At 39.2% G+C, this 24,640-nt stretch overlaps 3 protein-coding genes across 3 annotated transcripts; all 3 read left to right on the top strand.

Moving 5' to 3' along the window:
• Positions 1–930: 930 nt before the first annotated feature.
• On the top strand, positions 931–4,340 carry FPOAC1_004203 (uncharacterized protein; the record flags this gene model as incomplete). The annotated part of the gene is made up of 3 exons (XM_044848757.1): positions 931–1,052; positions 1,118–4,258; positions 4,334–4,340. 3 exons carry the CDS (start codon positions 931–933, stop codon positions 4,338–4,340), a joined length of 3,270 nt encoding a protein of 1,089 aa, XP_044707467.1.
• An 851-nt stretch (positions 4,341–5,191) lies between these two features.
• On the top strand, positions 5,192–7,020 carry FPOAC1_004202 (uncharacterized protein; the record flags this gene model as incomplete). The annotated part of the gene is made up of 9 exons (XM_044848756.1): positions 5,192–5,308; positions 5,362–5,382; positions 5,645–5,651; positions 5,704–5,762; positions 5,813–5,849; positions 5,908–5,975; positions 6,020–6,405; positions 6,454–6,500; positions 6,569–7,020. 9 exons carry the CDS (start codon positions 5,192–5,194, stop codon positions 7,018–7,020), a joined length of 1,194 nt encoding a protein of 397 aa, XP_044707466.1.
• A 329-nt stretch (positions 7,021–7,349) lies between these two features.
• Positions 7,350–8,177, top strand: FPOAC1_004201 (uncharacterized protein; the record flags this gene model as incomplete). Its single annotated transcript, XM_044848755.1, has 1 exon — positions 7,350–8,177. One exon carries the CDS (start codon positions 7,350–7,352, stop codon positions 8,175–8,177), a length of 828 nt encoding a protein of 275 aa, XP_044707465.1.
• Between the last annotated feature and the right edge of the window lie 16,463 nt (positions 8,178–24,640).

Raw genomic sequence — 24,640 nt, 5'->3', positions numbered from 1 at the left:
AGTCATCCAATTGGGGCACATTATTTAATGTAAGAAGCCTCGATGCTTCACAAAAGAAATTGGTGGACATATTCAGCCGTGTCTTACTCCGGGGTATGACCAGAAGGAGGAATATCCCATCTCACTCACTCCGGCTCATGTAAGGCAGAGTTTGTTGTTGTCATTGGTGGTATGTGTTCATGCCGGGTAGGACGGGAAGGGAACTAAGCCACCAAGAGTCCAAAAGTAAGCAACATGGGTCAACGGGGAGTTGCCGCTTCAGGATGGCTGCCGTTGATAACAAATCTAACTCACTTAGTACTAGTTCATCAGCCAATGTGACTGTGTACAAGGTCTGAGGTGAGATGTGGATATAGAGACAGGGATGCCCCTTAGGTACACAGACAAGGCACCTCAGTAGCCTCTCAGGGTCTAGCTACACCCGCCGTGATTGTCCATTGTCAGACAGATTGTGTGTGACCTTTTGTTGCGCCGCCCAGACTCAGCAATATTGTGCGACCTTGCCGCATGGCAAACTGTGCAATGTACAATCTACTTCCAGACCTTTGTCCGTGTCCCTCCCGCTTCGTTCTTGGCATGGGTCTTTCTGTTTTCCCTTTCTTTTCCATCTCTTTTGTTTTCTGTCTTACATTCTCATAATCGCATCCTTCCATTACCCATTATTCGCGCGTAGAAGCTGGTCTTCTTAGTCTGACTCTCGGCAATTGCCAACCCCAAACTAAGGGTAATTGCCGCGATCTAACAGTAGCCTGAAGATCACTTTAGCGTCTTACCCGATAGTGGCCCAGCACCATTGAGCCCTCCACTTCGTCCACCTCCTCCTCGCCCGACTAAAAGGCCTACTGGACATTAGTCTACACTGCCTATTTGACGACGAATCGCGATCGCATATCGATACATAGCGAATTGTTTGCAGTCGCTGCCGCTGCGATGGGTCAGTCTTATATGCGCGTGCCGGAAGATGGCGATGACGGGAATGCCAGTGTTAGCAGACTTTCCACGTCTAACAGCGCGCATATGGCAACAACCACGCTGCAGGTCGGCGGAATGACGTGAGTTGGAGCTCTTTGTCGCTTCTTTTATTTCTTTCCGGTAGCTAATACTGTGAATCCAACAGATGCGGTTCTTGCACATCAGCCGTTGAATCAGGCTTCAAAGGCGTTGACGGCATCGGGACAGTCTCCGTCAGTCTCGTGATGGAGCGCGCTGTCATCACGCATGATCCTCAGATTATTCCCGCCGAAAAAATACAGGAGATTATTGAGGACCGTGGGTTTGATGCCGAGGTACTATCAACAGACATTCCCAACCCAGTGACTACCAACACCAACAACAACTTCGCCGACTATAGTACTGCCATGGGGAACGGGGCCGCGACAACAACGGCGACAACTACTTTGGCAGTAGAGGGAATGACATGTGGCGCCTGTACATCAGCAGTTGAAGGCGGTTTCAACGGTCTGGAAGGCATCCTCAAGTTTAATATTAGCCTTTTGGCGGAGCGGGCCGTTATCACGTACGATGAGACCAAGATTTCTGCCGAGCAGATAGCCGAGATTATCGAGGATCGTGGATTTGATGCTACTATTCTATCGACACAACGCGACATGAGCTATCAGGGAGAAGATACCACAACCGCCCAGTTCAAAGTCTTTGGCTGCAAAGATGCGACTACCGCCCAAACTTTGGAGGAAAGCCTCACCGCTGTTCCAGGCATTCGATCCGCCTCTCTCAGCCTCAGTACAGACCGTCTTACAGTAGTTCACCAACCCAGGACTATAGGGCTCCGTGGCATTGTCGAGGCCATAGAGGCGCAGGGCCTGAACGCGCTTGTTGCAAGTGGTGAAGATAACAACGCGCAACTTGAATCTCTGGCCAAAACGCGCGAAATTACAGAGTGGAGGAGAGCATTCAAGATCTCACTTGCATTTGCCATTCCCGTCCTTCTGATTGGGATGATCATTCCTATGGCTTTCCCAGCGATAGATATTGGAAGATTGGAACTTATACCTGGTCTATTCCTGGGTGACTGTGTTTGCCTCATCATCACATTGCCTGTTCAATTCGGCATCGGCAAGAGATTCTATATTTCTGGGTACAAATCTCTCAAGCATGGATCACCGACTATGGATGTTCTGGTCGTTCTCGGAACAACATGTGCTTTTCTCTTTAGCGTCTTTTCCATGCTCATCTCAGTCCTTCTTGAGCCGCATTCCAAACCTTCAACAATCTTTGACACAAGCACCATGCTCATCACCTTCATCACACTGTCTCGATGGCTTGAGAATCGCGCCAAGGGTCAGACCTCAAAGGCCTTGTCTCGACTTATGTCACTAGCTCCGTCAACAGCTACCATTTATGCTGACCCGATTGCTGTGGAGAAAGCGGCAGAGAGCTGGGCAAAGTCATCTGACGAGCCCACAACGCCCAGAACACCTCGGACTCCTACAGTTGGAGGGTCTGCTTGGGAGGAAAAGGTCATCCCGACTGAGTTGCTCGAGGTTGACGATATTGTGGTCATCCGACCCGGTGACAAGATTCCAGCAGATGGCATCCTGGTCCGTGGTACCACATTCGTTGACGAGAGCATGGTCACAGGAGAAGCTATGCCCGTACACAAGCGTATAGGTGATAACATGATTGCCGGTACTGTGAACGGTGACGGACGCGTCGACTTACGCGTTACTCGAGCTGGCCATGCTACCCAACTAAGCCAGATTGTCAAGTTAGTCCAAGATGCGCAAACAGCCCGTGCCCCAATCCAGGAGCTTGCCGATAAACTGGCCGGCTACTTTGTTCCCATGATTCTTATCCTAGGCATGAGTACGTTCCTTGTATGGATGGTCTTGTGTCACGTTCTGTCCCACCCCCCCGAGATCTTCCTTGAAGACAATAGCGGTGGTAAGATCGTTGTGTGTGTCAAGTTGTGTATCTCAGTCATCGTCTTTGCCTGTCCATGCGCACTTGGCCTCGCGACACCAACGGCTGTCATGGTCGGTACAGGAGTTGGAGCCGAGAATGGAATTTTGATCAAAGGAGGTGCTGCCCTGGAACGTATAACAAAAGTCACGCAGATTGTCCTTGATAAAACTGGCACGATCACTTACGGTAAAATGAGTGTCGCTAGCACAGACCTCGTCCCGCGATGGGCTGGAAGTGATGTCAGTAAACGACTGTGGTGGTCTATCGTGGGTCTGGCAGAGATGGGTAGCGAGCATCCCGTCGGCAAAGCTATCCTAGGCGCTGCAAAGACTGAACTTGGTATGGGACCTGAGGGCACCATTGATGGCAGCGTCGGAGACTTCAAAGCAGTTGTGGGTAAGGGTGTCAGTGTCACTGTCGAGCCCGCTTCCACAACACGGACGCGATATACGGTTCAAGTTGGTAACCTCGTTTTCTTGCAAGATAATGGTGTCGATGTCCCTAATGATGCTGTTGAGGCTGCAGAGAAGCTCAATCTATCAGCTGGCGCAGGCAAATCGCAAGCCAAGAGCACTGTCAATAATGCTGGAACGACCAATATCTTCATCGCTATCGACGGTCTTTATACAGGCTACGTATGTCTTTCTGACAAGATCAAGGAGGATGCTGCTGCGACTATCGCGGTTCTCCACCGCATGGGCATCAAAACCTCTATCGTGACAGGTGACCAACGGTCCACTGCACTTGCCGTCGCGTCCGTGGTGGGTATCGATGCCGACAACGTCTTCGCTGGCGTTAGTCCCGACCAAAAGCAAGCCATCGTACAAGAGATCCAACAGTCTGGTGAAGTTGTCGGCATGGTTGGCGATGGCATCAATGACTCCCCAGCCCTCGCGACAGCCGATGTGGGCATTGCTATGGTAAGCGGCACTGATGTAGCAATGGAGGCAGCAGATGTAGTACTTATGAGACCTACAGAGCTGATGATCATCCCTGCCGCTTTAGCTCTAACACACACCATCTTTCGTCGGATCAAGATCAACCTTGGATGGGCATGCTTGTACAATGCTATTGGTCTCCCGATTGCCATGGGCTTTTTCCTGCCACTTGGTCTTAGCGTACACCCTATCATGGCGAGTCTTGCTATGGCGTTTAGTAGTGTCACGGTGGTGGTTAGTAGTTTGATGCTTAACTCGTGGACGAGGCCTGTTTGGATGGATGAGATGGCGATGAAGGATGGTAAGAAGACCAAGACGGAAAGGTGGATCTTGGGTAGGGGAATCGTTGGATGGGTGAGGGAGATGATTGGACGAAGAGGCAAGGTGGAAGAAGGCGGGTATGTGCCGTTGCAGAACATGGAAAGCTAAACATGGATATGTCTACGTCTTGGTTGACAATATTTTTCCTCAAGCACTTAGACAAAGAGTTTCCTTTGTAAGTATATGTATAAGCGATCAATATGCAGAAAAGAGTAGTCCAGGTACATCTGTAATTTACTAGATCCAATACCCAATGTTTCCAAATACATCAGAGTGTGAGATGTCAATAAGCCCCCGCGTGCATGGATCTGAGGCAGTGCTTCTAGAACTGGATTTAACGAAACGCCATTTCAGAATTGGCTATACTCGATATCGATTTCCTGTTCTAGAAGAACTCAGAGACAGACGGATAGCAAAATGTGGAAGGTTTTGAGACAAATAGCCCCGATCTGCGTAGCCTCCATTCCATTGGAAGTGTACCCGAGCCACTCTCTTGGCATCCAAAATCTTCAACCGAGGACTAATGGGGTTAGAGGGTTGAAATTAAGGATTGCTAGTATCTGGCAAGAGGTACTGAAGACTACAGAGGCTTCGATAGTTAGCCTGCCGGGAGATTGTTGTGTTGTTACATGTCCCAAACTTGATTGCGAAGGTTAATTTAACCGAATATGGTAGCACTGGAATGCTGCCACATTAAAGCTCTAGCCAGGAACAATGCGATCTTCTAGTAGCACCACTTGGATCCAACCTTGCTCAAAGAATTTAAAACGTTATTGGTTGGAGATGGCGAATTGCCGATTGTCTCGACCAAGAAACAAGGTCTGCATGACTAGTTCGATATGTGCCGCGACGCCCCAAGAACCGTATCTTGTGTTCCTGTATTTTTAAAAGGGACAAGCCGTTATTATGATGTGATTCCTCTTCTCTCATTCTCCAGGCTACCGTAATCTTGCTATGATTGATAACTTTCATTAACCTCAGACTCCATATGATAAGGTATCCTGACCACGATGAAAGGGTTCAAATTGCTTCAATCATTCATTATTTCTCGTTTTATTTTCTCTAGTGCCGTTCTGGCGAGTGAGCCGACGACTGCTACAAAGTTGGAAGATGCCCCAGAGTGTGCTGTATGTATCACCCCGAGTATCCCAAATTGGACATGTCGCTAATGACGCTGCAGATCAGCTGTTTTGCTCAGTTGGTAAACAAACCGACATTGTCAGACCAGAACAAGGATATCTTGTGCCATAATAATGCAATCAGTAATCAAGCTGCTGGATGTACACTCCTTCAATGCAGCATGAGAGATTTATTTGGTAAAGAGGCATCTCCATCCAAGCATTGATGATACCCACACTGGCTTATGATACTAACCATTAATCTGTTTTGAAACGATCAGACTTCCTCAAGATTGAGCAATCCACATGTGGTAGGCCCGAACTTGATAACGACCACAACATCAGGGGTTTGGTATATTCTATCCTCGGCATGGTTGTGGTTTTGGTCGTCTCACGAATTGTAGTCAAGATGCAACGAACTCAATCATGGGGAGCTGACGATATTACTATCATCGCAGCCGCAGTGAGTCCAGATAGGCTCACCGAAACGTAACTTCTTGCTAAGTAAAGTAGGTCTTTACAGTTGTCCAATGCATCATGATGGGTTTGAGTAAGTCCGCTCTTAACTGCTTTCCTTCCAACATGAATGCTGATGAGATTTCCGGCAGTGACCTTCAAAGGCTTGGGACGCAACATTTGGCTGTTCAATGACAAGACAATCACCACATTCTACGTTGTACGTCTAGCCACTAAGAATATCGTTCTTTCTAACAGACATAGTATCTTCTCGTTGTTCAGTATGCATATGTTTTGAGCCTATGTCTCGTCAAACTATCAATCCTCTTTTTTTTCCTACGTACATTTCCGGACCAAAGGTTCAGAACCTTTGTGAAATGGACAATCGGCTTCAATATTCTCACTACAATCATCTTCAGCATATGCGGCGCCCTTCAACGACAGCCTATATACTTACTTTGGGAGGGATGGAAGGATTTCCCGCCAAAGGGAACTACTTTGAACATCCCGGCAATCATATTCTCGCATGCTGCTATTAATATTGCCCTCGATGTCTGGATGTTTGTTCTTCCTCTTACCCAATTATATCACTTGGGTTTGAAGCCAAAGAAGAAAGCTGGGGTTATGCTTATCTTTAGTGTTGGAATATTGTAAGTTTTTACTGAACTGTATCGGCTGGTTTACTGACAACAATATAGCCTCATAGCGGCCAGCTGTGTTCGAATCCCATATTTAATCGGTTTCAGTAAATCATTGAACTCAACAGGCAAGTACAAGTCTATGAACAAGAAACACATTCTTACACAAATATAGCCGACTCTCAAGGATTTATCGTTTGGTCAAATATCGAGTGTGGCGTGGGCATCCTCGTCGCCTGTATGCCACACATGCAACCAGTCTTTCGCGCCATAGCAGCTCGAGTAAGATCGTGGAAAGTGCTGCCCACTAGTTCCAACGGTGGCGATGGCATGTTTGTTCAAAGAGGGTTGAAGACTATTCCGATTACGAAGACGGGAGGAAATTCTATGCGTACTGATGGCACTACATTGGTTGGAGGTGATGATATGGAAATCGATGATTCGGGGAGATTATCGACTTTGACAGAGACGTCCAAGTCGGGGAATAAAAAAGATGAGTTTGTTAGCGATGGACGTACCTCGGGTTCAGCAGGGTCGGAAGAGGGCTGCACTGGCCTCGGGGTATCGGAAAGATTGGCCGCTGGAAGCATAAGAGACGAAATTAGTAGGCCACCTTATGCTCTTTAGACTATTTATTTCCATAACCTAAGACTTAGGAGGTCATTCTTTCTGCTACCCACTAGAATGGATAGACGACAAGGTAATGAATGAGGTATACGTACTCATGAGTGTTCTCTTTACGATTTTGAGGCAACCAATCAAACCAATAGAGCCCCCCTGTATTATTGATAAAGTGTTATAGATGGCTTGAAAGCGACTTCTTGGTTGGTGCAGTCCTGCATGCGACGGTTGAAAACAGGTGACATGATAGTAAACCCCCGCACCAGAAAATGCAAACTGAACATCGTTCTTCTTTGTTCAACAATGCGAAACTTTGACAGCTACCTTAGCAAAAGATGGCTACCGTTGAAGATCTTGACCGCCAGGTTGGTAGGCTGAGAATTACTGACAGTAGTAGCGAGGACACACAATCTCAAGCACTGGGCGCGGCGTTACAAGACTTGGACCAAACAGCCAACCTGTTGGCCGAACAGTTGGATACAATCAACAAGTTAATTTCTAGCAACACCCAGATCATCGTCAATCATGAAGCAGCTTTCTACCAAGCGTATCAACGAGTCAGACAATCCAGGCTGAAAGCACAAAGGTTTCAAAACGCTGCGGTTCAATCAGTCGTCACCTGCATTACATCGTTGGTGACTGGGAGACACAGCCAAACAACGGACATGCTCGCTTACTTCGACAAAACGATTAAAGACATTGTTAAAAATTCACTACTAGATCTCCACGATAACGACTCTCTATGGGGAATTGTCGAGGAATGCTACATTCAGGTTGTTGCCCCTTCAGGTCAGCTTCATGTGAGCAACTATGTCGATTGCTTGTCTCAGCGAGAGAATGAGAAAAACCATACAGCGGACATTGGAGACAAATGGGTTTGTTTTTGGGCAACGTGCTTGAATAATTGTCCCGGAGGGCCAACACTATTTATACCACCCGCGATGACGCCATTCCAAGACGATAAAGACCCTCCGAAGTACTTATTCCGTGCCTATGATGCAGACAGTCGGGGAACTAACAAAGAGGATATCATCGCCTCTATCGGGTGTGACTATGACTGGCGTGATATTCTGTCACTGAATAGACAGGATATGTCTATAATGCTTTATGGTCATATTAGGACGCTATACAGTAGTATTAAAGAAGATAACCTTATATTATAGAGTTTTTTTATTAGGTAATTTTTAAAGTATAAGTCTTAAAGTATATATTTAAAATTAATTTATAAAAAAATATAATTTTTAAATTTAAATATTAATATAAATTTAATTTAAAAATATATATTATAATTTATAAAATTAAAATTATAATAATTATTATAAAAATATTTATTTTTTTTAAAAATTAATTATTAAATATTTTTTTATTAATATTAATATTAATAAAATTATTATATAAAATAATATATTTTAAAATCTTTATTAATTTTAATTATATATTAAATTAAAAAATTATTTATAAAAATTTAATTTTTATAATTAATTTTATTTTTAAAAAAATATTTAATAAAATTATTTAATAATTTTATTTATTTTTAATATAATATTTTTATTAATATTTAAAATTAAAATATTATTAATATAAATAATAATTAAATTATTATTTTTATAAAAGACTAGCTCTTAAGTAGTTACTTTTAAGATATTAATAATAGTATTATTAGACTTAAAAAGGAAAAGAAAAAGATATATAGAAATCCTATATTTTTTCCTTAAGGTCTCCTCTTTAGGTCCTCTTTAAGTCCTTATATAATCCCTTTTTATCTAATTAGCCTTAGGCTTAAGCTAAAGCTTAAGCCCTTAATATAGCCTTTTTTTATTTTTTTATTATTGATGCATGAAGGCATCGTCATATCAATTGACCGGGTAATTCAGTTGCCCGATCCGTAGTTTACCCGGATTAGCCGGATGAGTCAGCGAGATCTGTGCCCTTACGGCACAGATTCTGACTTAGCCAAATACGAATCATGCACCTTACGATAACTCACCCTGACCCTAGGCGTGATCTGTTATCAAATGGTAGCAGCTACACGTTTATCACGATCCCTATCTTCAATTTACTGCAGGCTATCAAGCCTATATCAATCTTCATTCTATCTGATTTCCAATCAGTGAAAAAACCATACAAAGACCTCCGGAAACACTCATAAAGAGCCCAAGCTGAAGTATCTTGGTGGTCCTCTATTCCATCAAGATATCACCCTTCATCAATCGATCATATCAATCTTCAATCGATTCTATCGTAATCCGCAGGATTACATCCCCTATCAACGCCACATAACGCACGCCAAGGCCCGAAATAGCCTTTCTTTCATCTTCGCCTAACCTTATATACCTTCCCGCCTAACCGGTCAACAATATGGCCAAAGAACCGGGAGAGCCCGATTCGGGTGACGAAGGCAGCGATCACGTCACTGAGCAACCTGCCCGCAGCAGCACCGCACGTCGCGATAGCTTCTATCTTCCTGATAATGAGATTGCTCGCGACATCGAATTGCTGAGAAAGCATGACAAGGTGGTTAGATGGGGAATCCGCTTCCTCCGATTGATTGAAGAATATGGTACCCCTGCTGTACTAGACACCGTAACTATCTGGGATCTGGATGTCATGACACAGATCCGCAGTTTCACAGCATCACTGGTGGATGCTGATCCCCTTGCTCGTGAATTACTGGACAATCCCCGTGCTAAGGTGTCTCATCTATCCTCAATGGAATGGTGGAGAACATCGATCAACAGACAACTTTCGTTCAAACCTATTAATGAGTTCAGTGCTAAACCGCTGAGTACCATCCGCCGACCCAAGACTGGCGAAGTCCCTCAGCCTCCCATCTCTGACGATGAAGGTTCAGATCATGAGAGCGACGAACGTCGTCGACGTGAGGAAGAAAAGGAAGAGGCTGAACGCCGTCGCCGTGAATCCACTGGAGTTACCAACACTTCGCGTACTACCGACTCTGACCCGGCCAAGAAGATCAAGAAGGAATCTCTCGGAGTCTTCCACCCAGGCCATCCTGATGATGTAGATAACCGTGGATTGGTGACTACCAGCACAGGCAAGATCATTTACACTGACGTTCATACGTTCTGTGAGCATGTGCAGCTCTTCAAGCGATACGGCAATTATGTGCTTACTGACCATTACCTCGGGATGCTCGCGGGGAATGCCAGCGCATGGCTCATGGCGGAACTTGACCATACAGCCCGTCACCAAGTGCTGAACGCATCAATTACTGAATTCTGCCAAATCCTGACCAAACGATTTAAACGCACGGAAGCTGAACTGGTCAAGGAACTTCATCAAGCTCGCTATACACCGCGGCAAGTCGAGAACGGCGTCACCCTAGCCCAATGGGCCCAGCGAAAAGCCGGTATTGCGAAGCAACTCGGTCAGAAAGAGACATCTATTGTCCATACCCTGTTCAACCTTATTGACCCAGAAATCTCGCGCTTCCTTAGTCACCCAGATGATGATACTAAGCTGACAGACTTTATCAAGCAGTGCGAGGATCGCCGTGCCGCCATCCGCAACGTGGTGAAGCGTAGCTCGGGGAGTAACTCATCCAATGGCCGTAACCGCCAGGACTATGCTCCCTCTTCCTACGATAGCCGCCCCCGAGACGACCGGCCCCGCGATAACCGCTCCTCCCGAGGGTATCGAAGCTACGACGGTGGTCGTTCTTCAAACTCTCGCGGCAACCGAAACGATCGATACCGTGGTGACAACCGCGATGAATACAAGGCCCAAGACAAGGACCGTCGACAGTCATCGTCCCGTGATGATGACCGCCAGCCTCGTCCTCCTAGAGAAGGCGACTATATCCGTCGAGAACAACAGGAGAAGAAGGTTCACTTCGAAAAGAAATACCAAGCCATTGAGACTCCTCAACCTGAACCGGATGACCGCGGTCATGATGAGCAAGGCTTATGGGAGCAGGATTGTCCAGACCCTGAAGATGACGGCTACGAATCTGACCGTTATTCTACGTACTCATACGGTTCACAAGACGCTTACCTCGTGGTACTTGGCGACACTACGCCCAATGGATCGCGACAGGAGACGTCAACCACCAAACCATGCTACAGGTGCAGCAAGTGTAAGCGCAGCTTTCCCAGCCGCGCCCTGTTGCGTGAGCACGGAAACCTCGACACATGTATCAAGCCTCAACAACTCAAGGAGGAAGAACAGATTCTAGCCAAACCAAAGCGCTGTCAGGCTTGCTTCAGGGACTTCCCCTCAAGAAACAAGCTGCATAAGCACCTTCGCCAGGGATGCGAAGCTGGGGCTGAACCGTTGAATGGATACGAAGCCGTCACGTCGTCGCTATTCAAGCCCGTTCCGCGGACTATTGATGGAAGCTATACACATCTTAGATTCCCCGCCAAGGCAGACCGAAATGGCCCGACGGTCTCTGTCTGCGCTGACACAGGATGTGGTAAACCAGTGGTCAGCCGCCGCTGGTTGGAAACACTCAAGCACTCAATTGAGACTAAGCCACCGGTCTACATCCGAGGCGTGAACGATGTTATCGGAAAACCTCACACTGAATGGGCAACCTTCTCTTTCTTCGTGGACGGCACTCGTAAAGACGGTTCTGAAGCTGGAACCGCAGAATTCTCTTGCGGCGCCTGGGTACAGGACGGGTTGCCTCCTTCAGGCCCTGCAGCACTGTTGGGCAACGCCTGGAGGGTCCCGTACGACATCAACGTTCTCAATACAGAAGGTCGCCTTGAGTGCAAATCGCTTACCGACTTCTATATTCCTTTTGATGTGTTTCAAGTCAAGCGAAAGGTTTCCCGCCGAGTCATAGCCGCACGACCGATGACTGTCCCTGCCGGTGAAACACGACTTATTCCGGCCGCTTGGAAGGAGTTACCTAAAGACCGAAGCTTTGCCTTCTTTGGAACTACCACTGGAACTGTCGGCGGATTGATCGACAGGAAATCTACACCTGGTGTCGTGTTCGTTAACGATACATCATCAGATGTACAAATCCAACGCAAGCAGAAGCTCGGCAATATCGAAGAATGCGACGACCAGGAAGTCTACTTCTCAACTACATGGAAATCCGCCCTGGGAGCAGTCGCCTTGAGTTCGTTTATCGGTGTGGCAAACGCTGCCGAGGAACCGGCACCTACCCCCAGCGTTGAGAGCGACCAACAGCCCAAGGGCGCGTTGCAAGCACTGTCATCCTCCTTTGAACTGACCCCTGATGTCGCTGCTGTGGCTTCTGGAGAAGTTGACGTGAAATCAACCGCTCCACCTGTGACCATGATGCCTCCAGTATCGTCCTTGGGAGAGGCCATTTTGGCAGATATCGCCGACGCTACGAAGGATTGGAAGCAGAGAAAGAGACAGGTGGTCTCAAACATGGAATGTTTTCTGGCGGCCGAATCGGAAATGGCGACCCCAACACCGCCAGATGTCGATAGCGCTGTCGACGACACTGCAGACATTCCATCTCCAGTACCATACCAAACTCAGGTTCAACGACAACCTAATCTCTCTGAGGTCACTCTGGAGAACGGCATGCATATCTATGCTGATGATCAGGCATTTTCGGGATCCGTCACCTCTCTGGTAGACCGCTATGCCTCCGTTTGGATTGACACCGGTCTGATCAAAGTAGACAAAGATGAAGAGATGACTGTCCCTCTCATTGAGAATTGGTATGAACACAAGGTGTCTCAACGACCATATGCGTGCGGATTGAAGGACCAACGCTTCATCGACGAAGTCTTCGATAACCTTCACCGACAAGGAAGAATGGAGTGGGTTAAACAACCTACGCCCTTCTCAGCACCTGTCTTCGTCGTCTGGCGAACAGTGGATGGTAAACCCAAGGGGCGTGTTGTGGTTGATCTGCGTGCCTTGAACAAGGTCACTATGCCCGATTGCTACCCACTTCCTCGCCAAGAAGACATCATCGGTTCTCTGCGAGGGGCTACCCACATCTCCGCTGTCGACGCCTCAGCCTTCTTCCACCAATTCGGAGTTACTCTAGAGCATAGAGATCGTTTCACGATCACTAGCCATCGCGGTTTAGAACGTTCAACAGTTGCGCCAATGGGATTCCGCAACTCGCCAGCCTACGCTCAGAGATACATGGATCGTCTCCTACGCCCCTTTCGTCACTTCTGTCGAGCCTTTATTGACGATGTGATTATCTTCTCGCGGTCCGCAGAAGAACATCTTCGACACTTGGAAACTATCTTGAAAACCTTTACAGCAAAGAACATCTCGATTAACCCCAAGAAAAGCTGGATCGGCTACCCAAGTGCACAAGTCCTTGGCTTTCGAGTCGACTCTCTCGGCCTTTCGACTACAGCAGAACGAGTCGCGTCCTTCGCCAAACTTGACTTCCCTTACCAATTGTCAGCTCTGGAGCAGTATATTGGCGCCACAGGCTATATACGTCACCTAATACCCTACTATGCCCAGCTTATCGAGCCATTGCAACGCCGAAAAGTTGCTCTGCTTGCAGCCGGAAGACAGAAGGGTAAAGTCGTTGACGGTAACCCCAGTCGGCGCAAGGCATTCACTAAGGCCACTCACTACGAACCAACGGAAAAGGAGAGACTGTCGTTCCAATCGGTACAAGCCGAGATTTCTTCCGGTAAAGGCCTGTGTCACCTTGATCCCAAAAAGCGACTGTTTCTACAGCTGGATGGAAGCCTCCAAAGAGGTTTCGGAGCCGTGTTGTTCCATGTCAAAGACGGATATATTTGGAAAGAGGGAACACTGATCCCACCGAATGTGGTCTTACCTATCTGCTTTATCAGCAAGACGCTTACTGGCGCAGAATCAAGATACGGCCCAACGGAGCTTGAGGTTGCAGCACTGGTGTGGGCTGTGAAGAGGTTGAAGGCACACATTGGTTCATCAGAAGGTTCTCTCACAGTGTTCACAGATCACTCAGCGACAAAGCCCATTGTGGAACGTACATCTCTGGAGACGTCTAGCACTGACCGGGCCAACCGAAAGCTCGTTAATGCGTCTATCTACTTATCGGAGTTCAACTTACGAGTGTTCCACATTCCTGGAATCAAGAACTTTATCCCAGATGCCCTGAGCAGGCTCAGTGCACCAGAAACCGACTTGAATGCCGTCAGACATAGACCTGACTATACTGCGCTAGATGATGTGCTTGTCTCGATTGAAACAATGATATCTGATGAAACAAAAGCGCGATTTCAGAAGGGATACTTGGAGGATACCAAGTACAAGCCTGTTATCCAAATGCTCCTCAACAATACGCCTGATGATCCCGAAATCACAGTTGAACGACTGAACGGCGAGGACGCCGTTGAAGCTTCGAAGCGCGGCGTACCGTTCGCATTACGACAAGGCCTGTTATATCACGAAGCTACAGATGGATACGTGAGACTGTGCATCCCTAAAGCCATGACAGATGATGTATTGAAAATGGCTCACGACGATCGCCATCACTATGGCGTTGACCGCATGACAAGGGAACTGTCAAATCTGGCTATACCAAATCTCACATACCTTATCAAGAAGCATATCCATGGATGCAAGGCCTGTTGCCTGGGGCAGACTAACCGGCAACAGCGCATTGGGAACTACCTTCCTATCCGCCCACCAGTATTACCTATGCAAACGATCACCATCGACTTCATCACAGACATGCCTCCTGTGGAGAGCAGAGGAACCCCATGGGCGCTTGAAGGGTTCGATACCTTTGATCAGTTGCTTACAGTATCCTGCCCTGCCAGTAAGCGTACGCTTCTTATCCCAGGGTATGCAACATACTCAGCCGCCAACTGGGCCACGGTGCTGGCACGACAACTCCTACTCGCCGACTGGGGAATGCCGCGCGTTATCATCTCAGATCGCGATCGGAAGTTTACCTCTCCCTTTTGGAGGCAGCTGTGGGCTGAGTTTGGCACTCGCCTCGCCATGACTACGGCGTATCACCCGCAGGCCGACGGCTTATCGGAACGCAAGAATCAGACTGTTGAAATCGCTATCCGCTTCTACTATATCGAGCATCCACATGCAAACTGGACTCATCTGCTCCCAAGCCTTCAATGGTCATTGAACGGAGCGCTGAACGCGGGAACGAAGATGTCGGCGCATGAGTATATCTACGGATTCAGACCCCAGAGCGCCTTAGATGCCATTACGCCAATGGAAGTCACGCCCGACCTCCCGTTCCTGCGGGAAGCAATGCGAAGAGAAGCACAGCTGGCGATGGATTTCGCGGCTATGCGAGGCAAACGAGCGTACGACAAGAACCACAAGCCGATCATCCTGAAGGCAGGTGACCGCGTCTACCTACGTCTTCACGATGGCTACCATTTGCCAGGAAAACCATCCAGAAAGTGGTCACAACAACGAAGCGGTCCCTATGAGATCATCCGAATGGTTGGGGACCTTGCTTGTGAGCTCAAATTACCCCAGAACATGAAGATACACCCAGTCATCTCGGTTCAACAGCTTACCCCGGCGCACGCCGATGACTTTGAGGAGGACGAGCCGGGACCTATCGAAGGAGGCTCGGATGACGAAGATGGGTACGTCGTCGACCACATCGTCAAACGTGAGGTCCGCCGACTTGGGAGAAAGGCTACGCCAACTGAAGGCTTCTGGGTACGATGGAAAGGCTGGGGAGCTCAACATGACCAGTGGGTGAAGACCGCTGATATAGCGGAAAATCTCATTGAGGACTTTCGCAAGGAACACCCGGAGCAATTCGAGGAACCGACTGTTCGCCGGAATGCAAGACGAAAGGTGTCGAAGGGGTAGACACTTATTGGACGCAAGGTGGACAGGAAATGTACGAATTGCATGGATGAGGGTATCTATTCTACTGAGGTCAGTAGAAGCCTCCTTTTGAGGCCGGCATCTGATGCATGAAGGCATCGTCATATCAATTGACCGGGTAATTCAGTTGCCCGATCCGTAGTTTACCCGGATTAGCCGGATGAGTCAGCGAGATCTGTGCCCTTACGGCACAGATTCTGACTTAGCCAAATACGAATCATGCACCTTACGATAACTCACCCTGACCCTAGGCGTGATCTGTTATCAATTATATAATATTAAGCTTAATTTACTTATTATTAATTTATAATAAGGCTAAGTAAATTCTAGAGTAAGCTTATACTAGGTTATTCTAGTCTTATATTAAGGCCTATACTTTATTATTCTAGTTATTTATATAGAGTATTTATTATTTCAATTATATACTTTATTATTCTATTTATTATTTAAGTAATTTATTCTTATTATCTTTTTATTTTTTATTTTATATCCCTTTTTATTCTTTTTAACCTTTTATTATATAATTTATTATTTTCTAAATATATTTCTATTTACCTTTAATTTACTTTCTATACTTTTATTAATCTTATTTAGTTTCTATATAAAGATTTTTATTTATTATTATTCTTTTTTTAATTTTTTTTCTTTTTAATACTTATATACTTTCTATAAGATTCTATATAAAATACTTTTATTTCCTATATTAACTTAATATAATAAATTACTTTACTTAGTCTTTTTTTCTCTTATTACCTATATACCTTCTATAAGATTCTATATAAGACTTTTCTTACTTCCTATATTAACCTAATATAATAGATTTCTTTATTATATTTATATTTATTTTTCTTTTAATTTTTATTATTATTAATAAAAAAAGTAATAATCTTATTAACCTTTATATCCTTTATAATTATAAAAGTAATTATTAAACTAAGTAAACTATAAGTATTTTTATTATAAAAGGTAATTCTAATAATAAAGCCTTTAATCTCCTTAAGGATATTATTTAGCTTTATAATAAATATATTACTTACTTTATAACCTTTAAAAAAGACCTAGCTTATAACCCTAGGTTATATACCTCTTATACTTAATATATATATTATTAATTTAAATATTATTAAAAATACTACTTATTTACTATATTTATTATACTTTATTATACTTAATATACCTTAATTAATACTAAGAAAGATAATAAAGTTATTTTTACTTTTTATTAGCCTAGCCTTAATAAAAGTAAAAAGGGATTTAAAAAGATTATTCTTTAACCTTAATTCTCTTATTAAGTTATATAGTTCTATTAAGTAATAAAATAGGCTTATAATTAATTTATATTTATTTACTTTATTTATTTTCCCTTTAAAGCTTTTCCTTTTAAGGAAAAGTAAAATCTTTTTACTTTTAATTTTTATTTTTTTAATACTCTAGTTTATTACCTTATTCTTATTATTGCCTTAATCCCCTTAAGCTTTAATCTTAATTCTTTTTACTATAATAATAATAATTCCTTTTTTATTAATTAATAGATAGTTATTACTTTTAATTATTTTTTATTTACTATATAGACCTTTAATATTAAAATTAATTCCTTTTTATATAACTTTATTATTAAGACTATTATTTAAATAAAATTAACTTAGGCTATTATTACTTTTAATTAAAAGGAGACTACTAATACTTTCTTATTCCTTAATTAACTTATAGCTAAATCTTATAGCTAAGATAATTATTAAAATAGTTATTAAAATAATTAATCTTATTCTTTTTATTTCTTTTTATATTATTTTAATTATAATTAAAATAATTAATATTATTCCTTTTCCCCTAGCTAAGGCAGTAATAACTATAGGTATAAATAGGCTTTTATTTAGTTTTAATTCTTACTTAGTTTTTACTTAATCTTTTCTTAAACTTTACTATTTTTATATAGTTTTATTTCCCTATATATAGTTTATATATCTTTATACTATTTCTAGGCTTATTATAGCTTATTATAAATTAAGATATTTTTTTACTATTCTTTAAACCTATTTAATATTATTATATCTATAAAGTCTTTTAAAGGTTATTATATTAATTCTATTTAGCCTAATTACTTTATTAATATTTACTTTCTTTTACCTTGCCCTAAGGTATTATAGGCTATTAGTATTTTTTTAATTTAATATTTATTTTCTTTTTCTAGCTTTAGCTCTTTATCTTTAAGTATTAACTATAATCTTAAATATAAATTAATTATATTCTAAGATAATAATAAATTAAAGGCTATATATTTTATAAGGTTAATATAGAAAATTAAATAAAGATTTCTTAATATATTTAATATAATATTTAACTTATTTAATATACTTACTATAGTATATTTTTATATAACTTAATTAAGCTTTTTACTTAGGTAATTAATTTTAATATTATATAAATCTAGCTAAATTTAATTATTTACTTAAAAATATTCTATAGCTTATTATATATAGTTCTATATATTTTTAACCTTTTATTACTAGAATATAATTACTACTTAAGCTAAATTAAGACTATTATATAAATATATAATAAATATAGTTACTTTACCTTTAGCTAAGGTATAGCTTTTTTAATATCCCTTAGGGTATTATATAATATTAAAATTAAACCTATAGAGTAGGCAATTAAGGCTAAATCTAGTAATTAATAATATATAGTTATTTAAGGCTTATTATATTATTAATAAATAATTTAATTAATTAAATTATATAAAGGAAATAACTATATAGAAGATTATTTATACTTCTTAATTAATTTACTTTATATCTCTATTAATTTAAGGATAATATAAAGTAAATAAGAGTTATTTTATACCTATTAAATAATATAACTTAGTTTAAAATTTCTTTAATTAGTTTAAACCTTAATCTATAATAATACTCTTTAAAAAGCTATAGAATCTTTATTAATAGTCTTAGAATTATAATATATAAGCTTTAATTATAATAGTAATTAAAGCCTTAAGCTATATATACTTTAATAGATAGTCTATAATAATTAATAAGAATATTAATATAATATCTATTTCTCTAGAAAGGCTAATTATAAAGTCTATAAAGATTTAAATAAAGTAATAGTTTAAGATTAATAAGAATTAAAATAATCTTTACTATCTTTAGTAGCTTTTATAAGCCTTTTAATAATAGTAATTATAATAGAATCTTATTATATCTTATAATATACTATTTTAATAATAATCTTTATTAATAATCTAGAAAGTTAAATTCTTCTTAAAATAGCTTAAAATTAATAAATTATAAATCTCTTAGATAATTACTATAGTTAATAATTCTTATAGTAAGAGCTAGGTTTATCCTTAATATTATAATAAGCTAGCTTTATTAATAAAGTAATTTTAAACCTATTTATTTATTTTTACTTTTTTAAAAAACCTTTACTTTTATTACTATATAGCTCTAAATTAAACTATATACTTAAGGCAATATAGAATAGCCTAGTCTTATAAGTTCTATAAATATAAATTAGAAAAGACTAATTAACCTTATAATAGCACTTAATTAACTAAATTTATTTTCTATTAACCTATATTAAATACTAGCTAAGTAGCTACTATAAGTTAAAAGACTAATATTAGTTTTAAAATCTATCCCTATTAAATTATAATTCCCTTATTATTTTACTTTTATTAAAATAAAATATTAAGCTAAGAGATATCCTTTCTAGGCCTATACTAAAGATAAAAATTAAACTAAAATAAGAAATCTACTTAATATACTTAATACTTTAAGATCTTATATATTTTTATAAAGTATTTTAGGTTTTTATAGTCTATAAGTATAATAAAAGGTTAAAAAGCCTCTCTTAACTTTATTAACTATATCTTTAGGCAATAGATTATTATTAAAAGTTTTTTATTATATATAGTATAATTCTATTAAGCTAGGGTTAATAATATTAAATAGTATACTATAAGGTATAATATATTAGCTTTATTTTATTAAAATAAGTACTCTCTAAGGGCTTATCTAGAATAATCTATCTTAATAATTATCTCTTTGTTTAGTTTCTATTAGGCTAGTACTAGGCCTAAGATAAATATATCTTTTAATATCTAGAAAGCTTATTTTTCTTATTCTATTTAAGTAAAAAGTATATTCTTCTTAATAAGGTAATTTAATAATACTATAATAACGTACATGATAAGCGGGTGCAACAGACAAGCGAGTGCAACAAAAAATCCCGCAATTTACATCTTCTCAACTTAATCAATTAATTTTCAACCACCAAATATGCCAGACCCAAATATTGAGGCTAGGATTCTTCTTGCACTTCGTGCCCTTCAAAATGACCCAAAATTAAGTCTCCGACGCGCCGCAGGCATCTACCAGGTCCGTTATTGGACTTTATATCGCCGACAGAAGGGTATCCTTTCTACGCGTGATTCTATCCCAAAATCACGCAAACTATCTGATCTAGAAGAACAGATCATAGTTCAGTTCATTCTCGATCTGGATTCGCGAGGGTTTCCCCCGCGACTGCGTTGTGTTGAGGAGATGGCTAACCGATTGCTCGCCGACCGCGAGACGCCGCCTGTCGGCAAGCGCTGGGCCTCTAACTTCGTCAAGCGACACAAAGACCTCAAGACGCATTTCCCCCGTAAATATGACTACCAGAGAGCCAAATGTGAAGATCCGACCATTATTCGCAACTGGTTTAGGCTCGTAGCAAATGTAATTGCGAAGTATGGCATCCGACCTGATGAAATCTACAACTTTGACGAGACTGGCTTTATGATGGGCGTTATTGCGAGCGGAATGGTCGTCACAGGTGCTGAAAGGCGTGGAAGACCAAAATCAGTGCAGCCTGGAAACCGGGAATGGATTACAGTCATTCAGGCGATCAATGCCGAGGGCCAAGCGATCCCGCCGTTCATCATAGGTGCGGGCCAATATCACCTCGCCCACTGGTACCGAGAAAGCAACCTCCCGGGCGATTGGGCTATTGCGACGAGTCCTAATGGCTGGACAGATAACGAGATAGTCCTCGAGTGGCTAAAGCACTTCGACCGGTGTACTACCAAGCAATCAAAGAATCGCTATCGTCTCCTGATCCTCGACGGACACCAAAGTCACCACTCGGTCGACTTTGAGAGATATTGCAAGGCAAATAAAATCATCACGCTTTGTATACCGCCTCATTCGTCTCATCTGCTGCAGCCTCTTGATGTCGGGTGCTTTGGCCTGCTTAAGAAGGCTTACGGGCGAGAAATCGAGCATTTGATCAGATGCTCCGTAACCCACATTTCCAAAACCGAGTTCTTGCCGGCTTTTTACACCGCCTACCAGGCCACAATGACAGAGAAAAATATTAAAGCAGCCTTTAGAGGAGCCGGACTTGCTCCTCTCGACCCAGAAAGTGTAATCTCGAAGCTCGATGTGCAGCTGCGGACTCCAACGCCTGTGGAGGAGGTAGTTAGCCCCTCGACCCCTTGGGTCTCAAAGACCCCAAAGACTATCCTTGAAGCCGACTCTCAGCTTGAATATCTTGAAAAGAGAATCAAAAGGCATAAAAGTAGCTCTCCAGAGTCAATTCTAGAAGCATTGAGGTCTTCTTCCAAGGGAACAAAGATAGTTATGCATAAGGTTGCCTTATTAGAGGCCAGGGTCCAAGATCTTGAACAGGCAAATAAGATACTAAGCCGGCGGCGGAGGGCAAAAAGAACCCGGCTACAGAAAGGAGGGGTGATGACAGTAGAGGAAGGAAGGCAAGTAATTGATCAAACGGATGTTGATGCGCAGGCGGTGGCTGGACCATCGAGAAGTGGTGGTCAAGGAGGGCCTCCGCGAATGAAGGAAAGGCGCTGTGGAGCGTGCGGCAAGACAGGACATAATGCAAGGACCTGTCAGATACTTGTCGCTATGTCTATGGAAGAATATAGCGATTAATTTTACTTAATTAATAGTCTGTTGTGTTTTTATTGCTATTTCTATCTGAGATGTTGTGATGTTGTGTTGCACTCGCTTGTCTGTTGCACCCGCTTATCATGTACGTTATATAAAAACCTTAATATAAAATCTTAATAGAAATTAATAAATCTAAGAAAGCTTTATATACTTTATATTCTTATAAATACTACCTAAAAATAAATTACTTTAATTTTCTTTAGATTAAAATAGATTTTAATTCCTACTTTAATAATATATCCTAGGTATTTTATCTTATTTATTATAAAAGTATATTTCTTAAGGTCTAGATTTAACCTAGCCTTTTATAGTCTTTATAGTATTTCCTAGATATATTATATATAGTCTTTTCTAGAGCTATTTATATATATAAAGATATTATTAAGGTATATTATAATAAAGATTCCTAGTAATAATCTAAAGGCATTATTAATATATCTTTAAAAGGTTATAAATACCTTTATAAGGCTAAAAAGTATAATTAATTATTTAAATAGTCTAAAGTAAATATAGAATATAGTAAAGTATTTATTTCCTTTAGCTATATAGATCTTATAAAAGGCTATTTAAATATTAAGCTTTATTAGTTAATATACCTTAAAAAGGGAATAAAGTATTTCTTTAATAAGTAAGAATAGATAGTAATCTTATTATATTACTTTATTTAAGGCTTAATAATTAATATAGAAATACTATTCTCCCTCTAGTTTTTTAGCTAATAATATTAATATAATTATAAATAAGCTATTAGCTTAAATCTATCCTTTATCTATAAGGTCTATAATTTATTTTTATAACTTAATTAGCTAGTCTTAAGGTATATTATATAAAAGGCCTTATAGTAAATTAAAGTAGGTATTATTAAAGTTATCCTTAAAGTGAATTTTATAGTCTTAAGTGCCTTTATATAATAAAAGAGCTAAGGCCTTCTTAAGATTAAAGAGGTCTTTATAGTTTAAGAGTTCTAATAGTAATATAGGCTATAATATTATATTAGTAATTACCTCTTTAAGTATTATTAATTATAATATCTTTATAATTTTATAAAGACTAATTATAGCTATAGTAAATCTAGAGAGCTTTTATTATTTTTACTTATAAACTATTATAATAAATATAGACCTTATTATTAATATAGCTTACTTTATTATTAAGTATTTTTTCTTTATCTAAATAATCTATCTTCTTATTATATTAATAATTAATTCTTACTCTTTAATATAAATATATATATTATAGTAAGCTAGCTATAGTAAGCTAAAGATTATATTATAGGCTAGACTTAATATAATATATAATAAAATTAAAATTACCTATTTATTAATATTTATTATAATTTAAATAATATATATAATTATTATTATTTTATTATAAGCTAATTAGCCCTTATAAATTACTTTTACTACTATCTAGACTTTCCTAGGTATCTTAAGGGGAATCTAATCTAGATCTAGCTTTTTTATTATTTTTTTATTTATTACTTTATAGTAATTATATCTTAAGTTAATTTAGGCATTAAATACTTTATATAAATTAAAAAGTATAAAAACTAAGAATAATATACTATTTATTTAGTCTTTAATTTTATTATATTAATTTAAAGTATTTATTTAATATACCCTTTAAAGACCTTAATATTTTACTATAATCCCTTAGGTAAGACTAGGCCTAAAGGGAATTAATTTTCTAAGTCCTTAGTATTAAAATTATAGCCCTTAGTAAAAGTAATATAAATTATATTAACTTAAGTAGTATTCTAAGGTTAAATAGCCTAAGTAAGCTAGTAATTATATATTATATATATTTAATCTTTATAATATAAATAAGCTTTAGAAGTTTATTTATCTTATATAATCTATATAAATACTTATTTAATTTATTATTATAATTTAAATTAATTCTAGGCCTAAGTTTTAATTTAATCTTATTAAGTCCTAGCTATATTAATACTTATTATAATTATATCCTTATCTATATCCTTATTAAAACTAAGTTAATTTAATATTTATATTTATTTTAAAGTTTAATACTTTTCCTTAAGTTTATAGGACTTAATTTCTATAGTAATAATATAATATATAAAGACTATATTCTTAAAGTTATTATAAAATATACCTTATTTAATTAAGTAATTATATAATTTTTAATTAAATACTTATTATAAATAGATTAGCTTAATACTATTATCTTATTAAAGGCTATTAACTATTATAAGCTTTTAATTAAAGTATATAAAGAATTAGCTAAATATCTCTAAGTCTATTTAATATATTTACTTAAGCTCTATTTAAGCTAATTCTTAGTAATATTAGTCTTTATATATATATTTTATATACTTAAAGAACTCTAGTAAATTAATATTTTAAGCCTACTTTACTTTAAAAAATAAGCTAATTTTATAAAGAATTTTACTTTCTAGATAATAATAAATATATACCTATTAATCCTTTATATTACTAATATTATATTCTATAGTTTATAGTATATACTTAATAATAATATACTATATTAGCTATAAGTTATAATTACTATTAAACTTTATAATCTTAAGTAAATAGTATTTAAGGCTTTTTTATTAAATCTAAATAGGCTATAAGTTAAGTTATATAATTAATAGTTTAAGAATTTATATTTAAGCTTAAAAGGGAAAAAATAAAGTAAAATTAATTAGCTATAATATAATTTATTTTATAAGAATTATAATAATATTAGCTTTTATTTAAATATAAAAGTTAAAGTAAATACCCTTAAGTTAACTTTATATAATATTAATTTAATTAAATATTAAATTATTCTCTAATAGTTCTATTAAGCCTAATTAAGATATTTCTTAATTATTATTCTAAAGTATTATTACCTAATTAATATTTATATTAAACTTAGGC

The sequence above is a fragment of the Fusarium poae genome, chromosome 2 (genome assembly GCF_019609905.1).
Source record: "Fusarium poae strain DAOMC 252244 chromosome 2, whole genome shotgun sequence".
NCBI lineage: Eukaryota > Fungi > Ascomycota > Sordariomycetes > Hypocreales > Nectriaceae > Fusarium > Fusarium poae.
The sequence above is the reverse complement of the archived record's forward strand: the minus strand, read 5'-3'. Positions and strand labels throughout refer to the sequence as shown.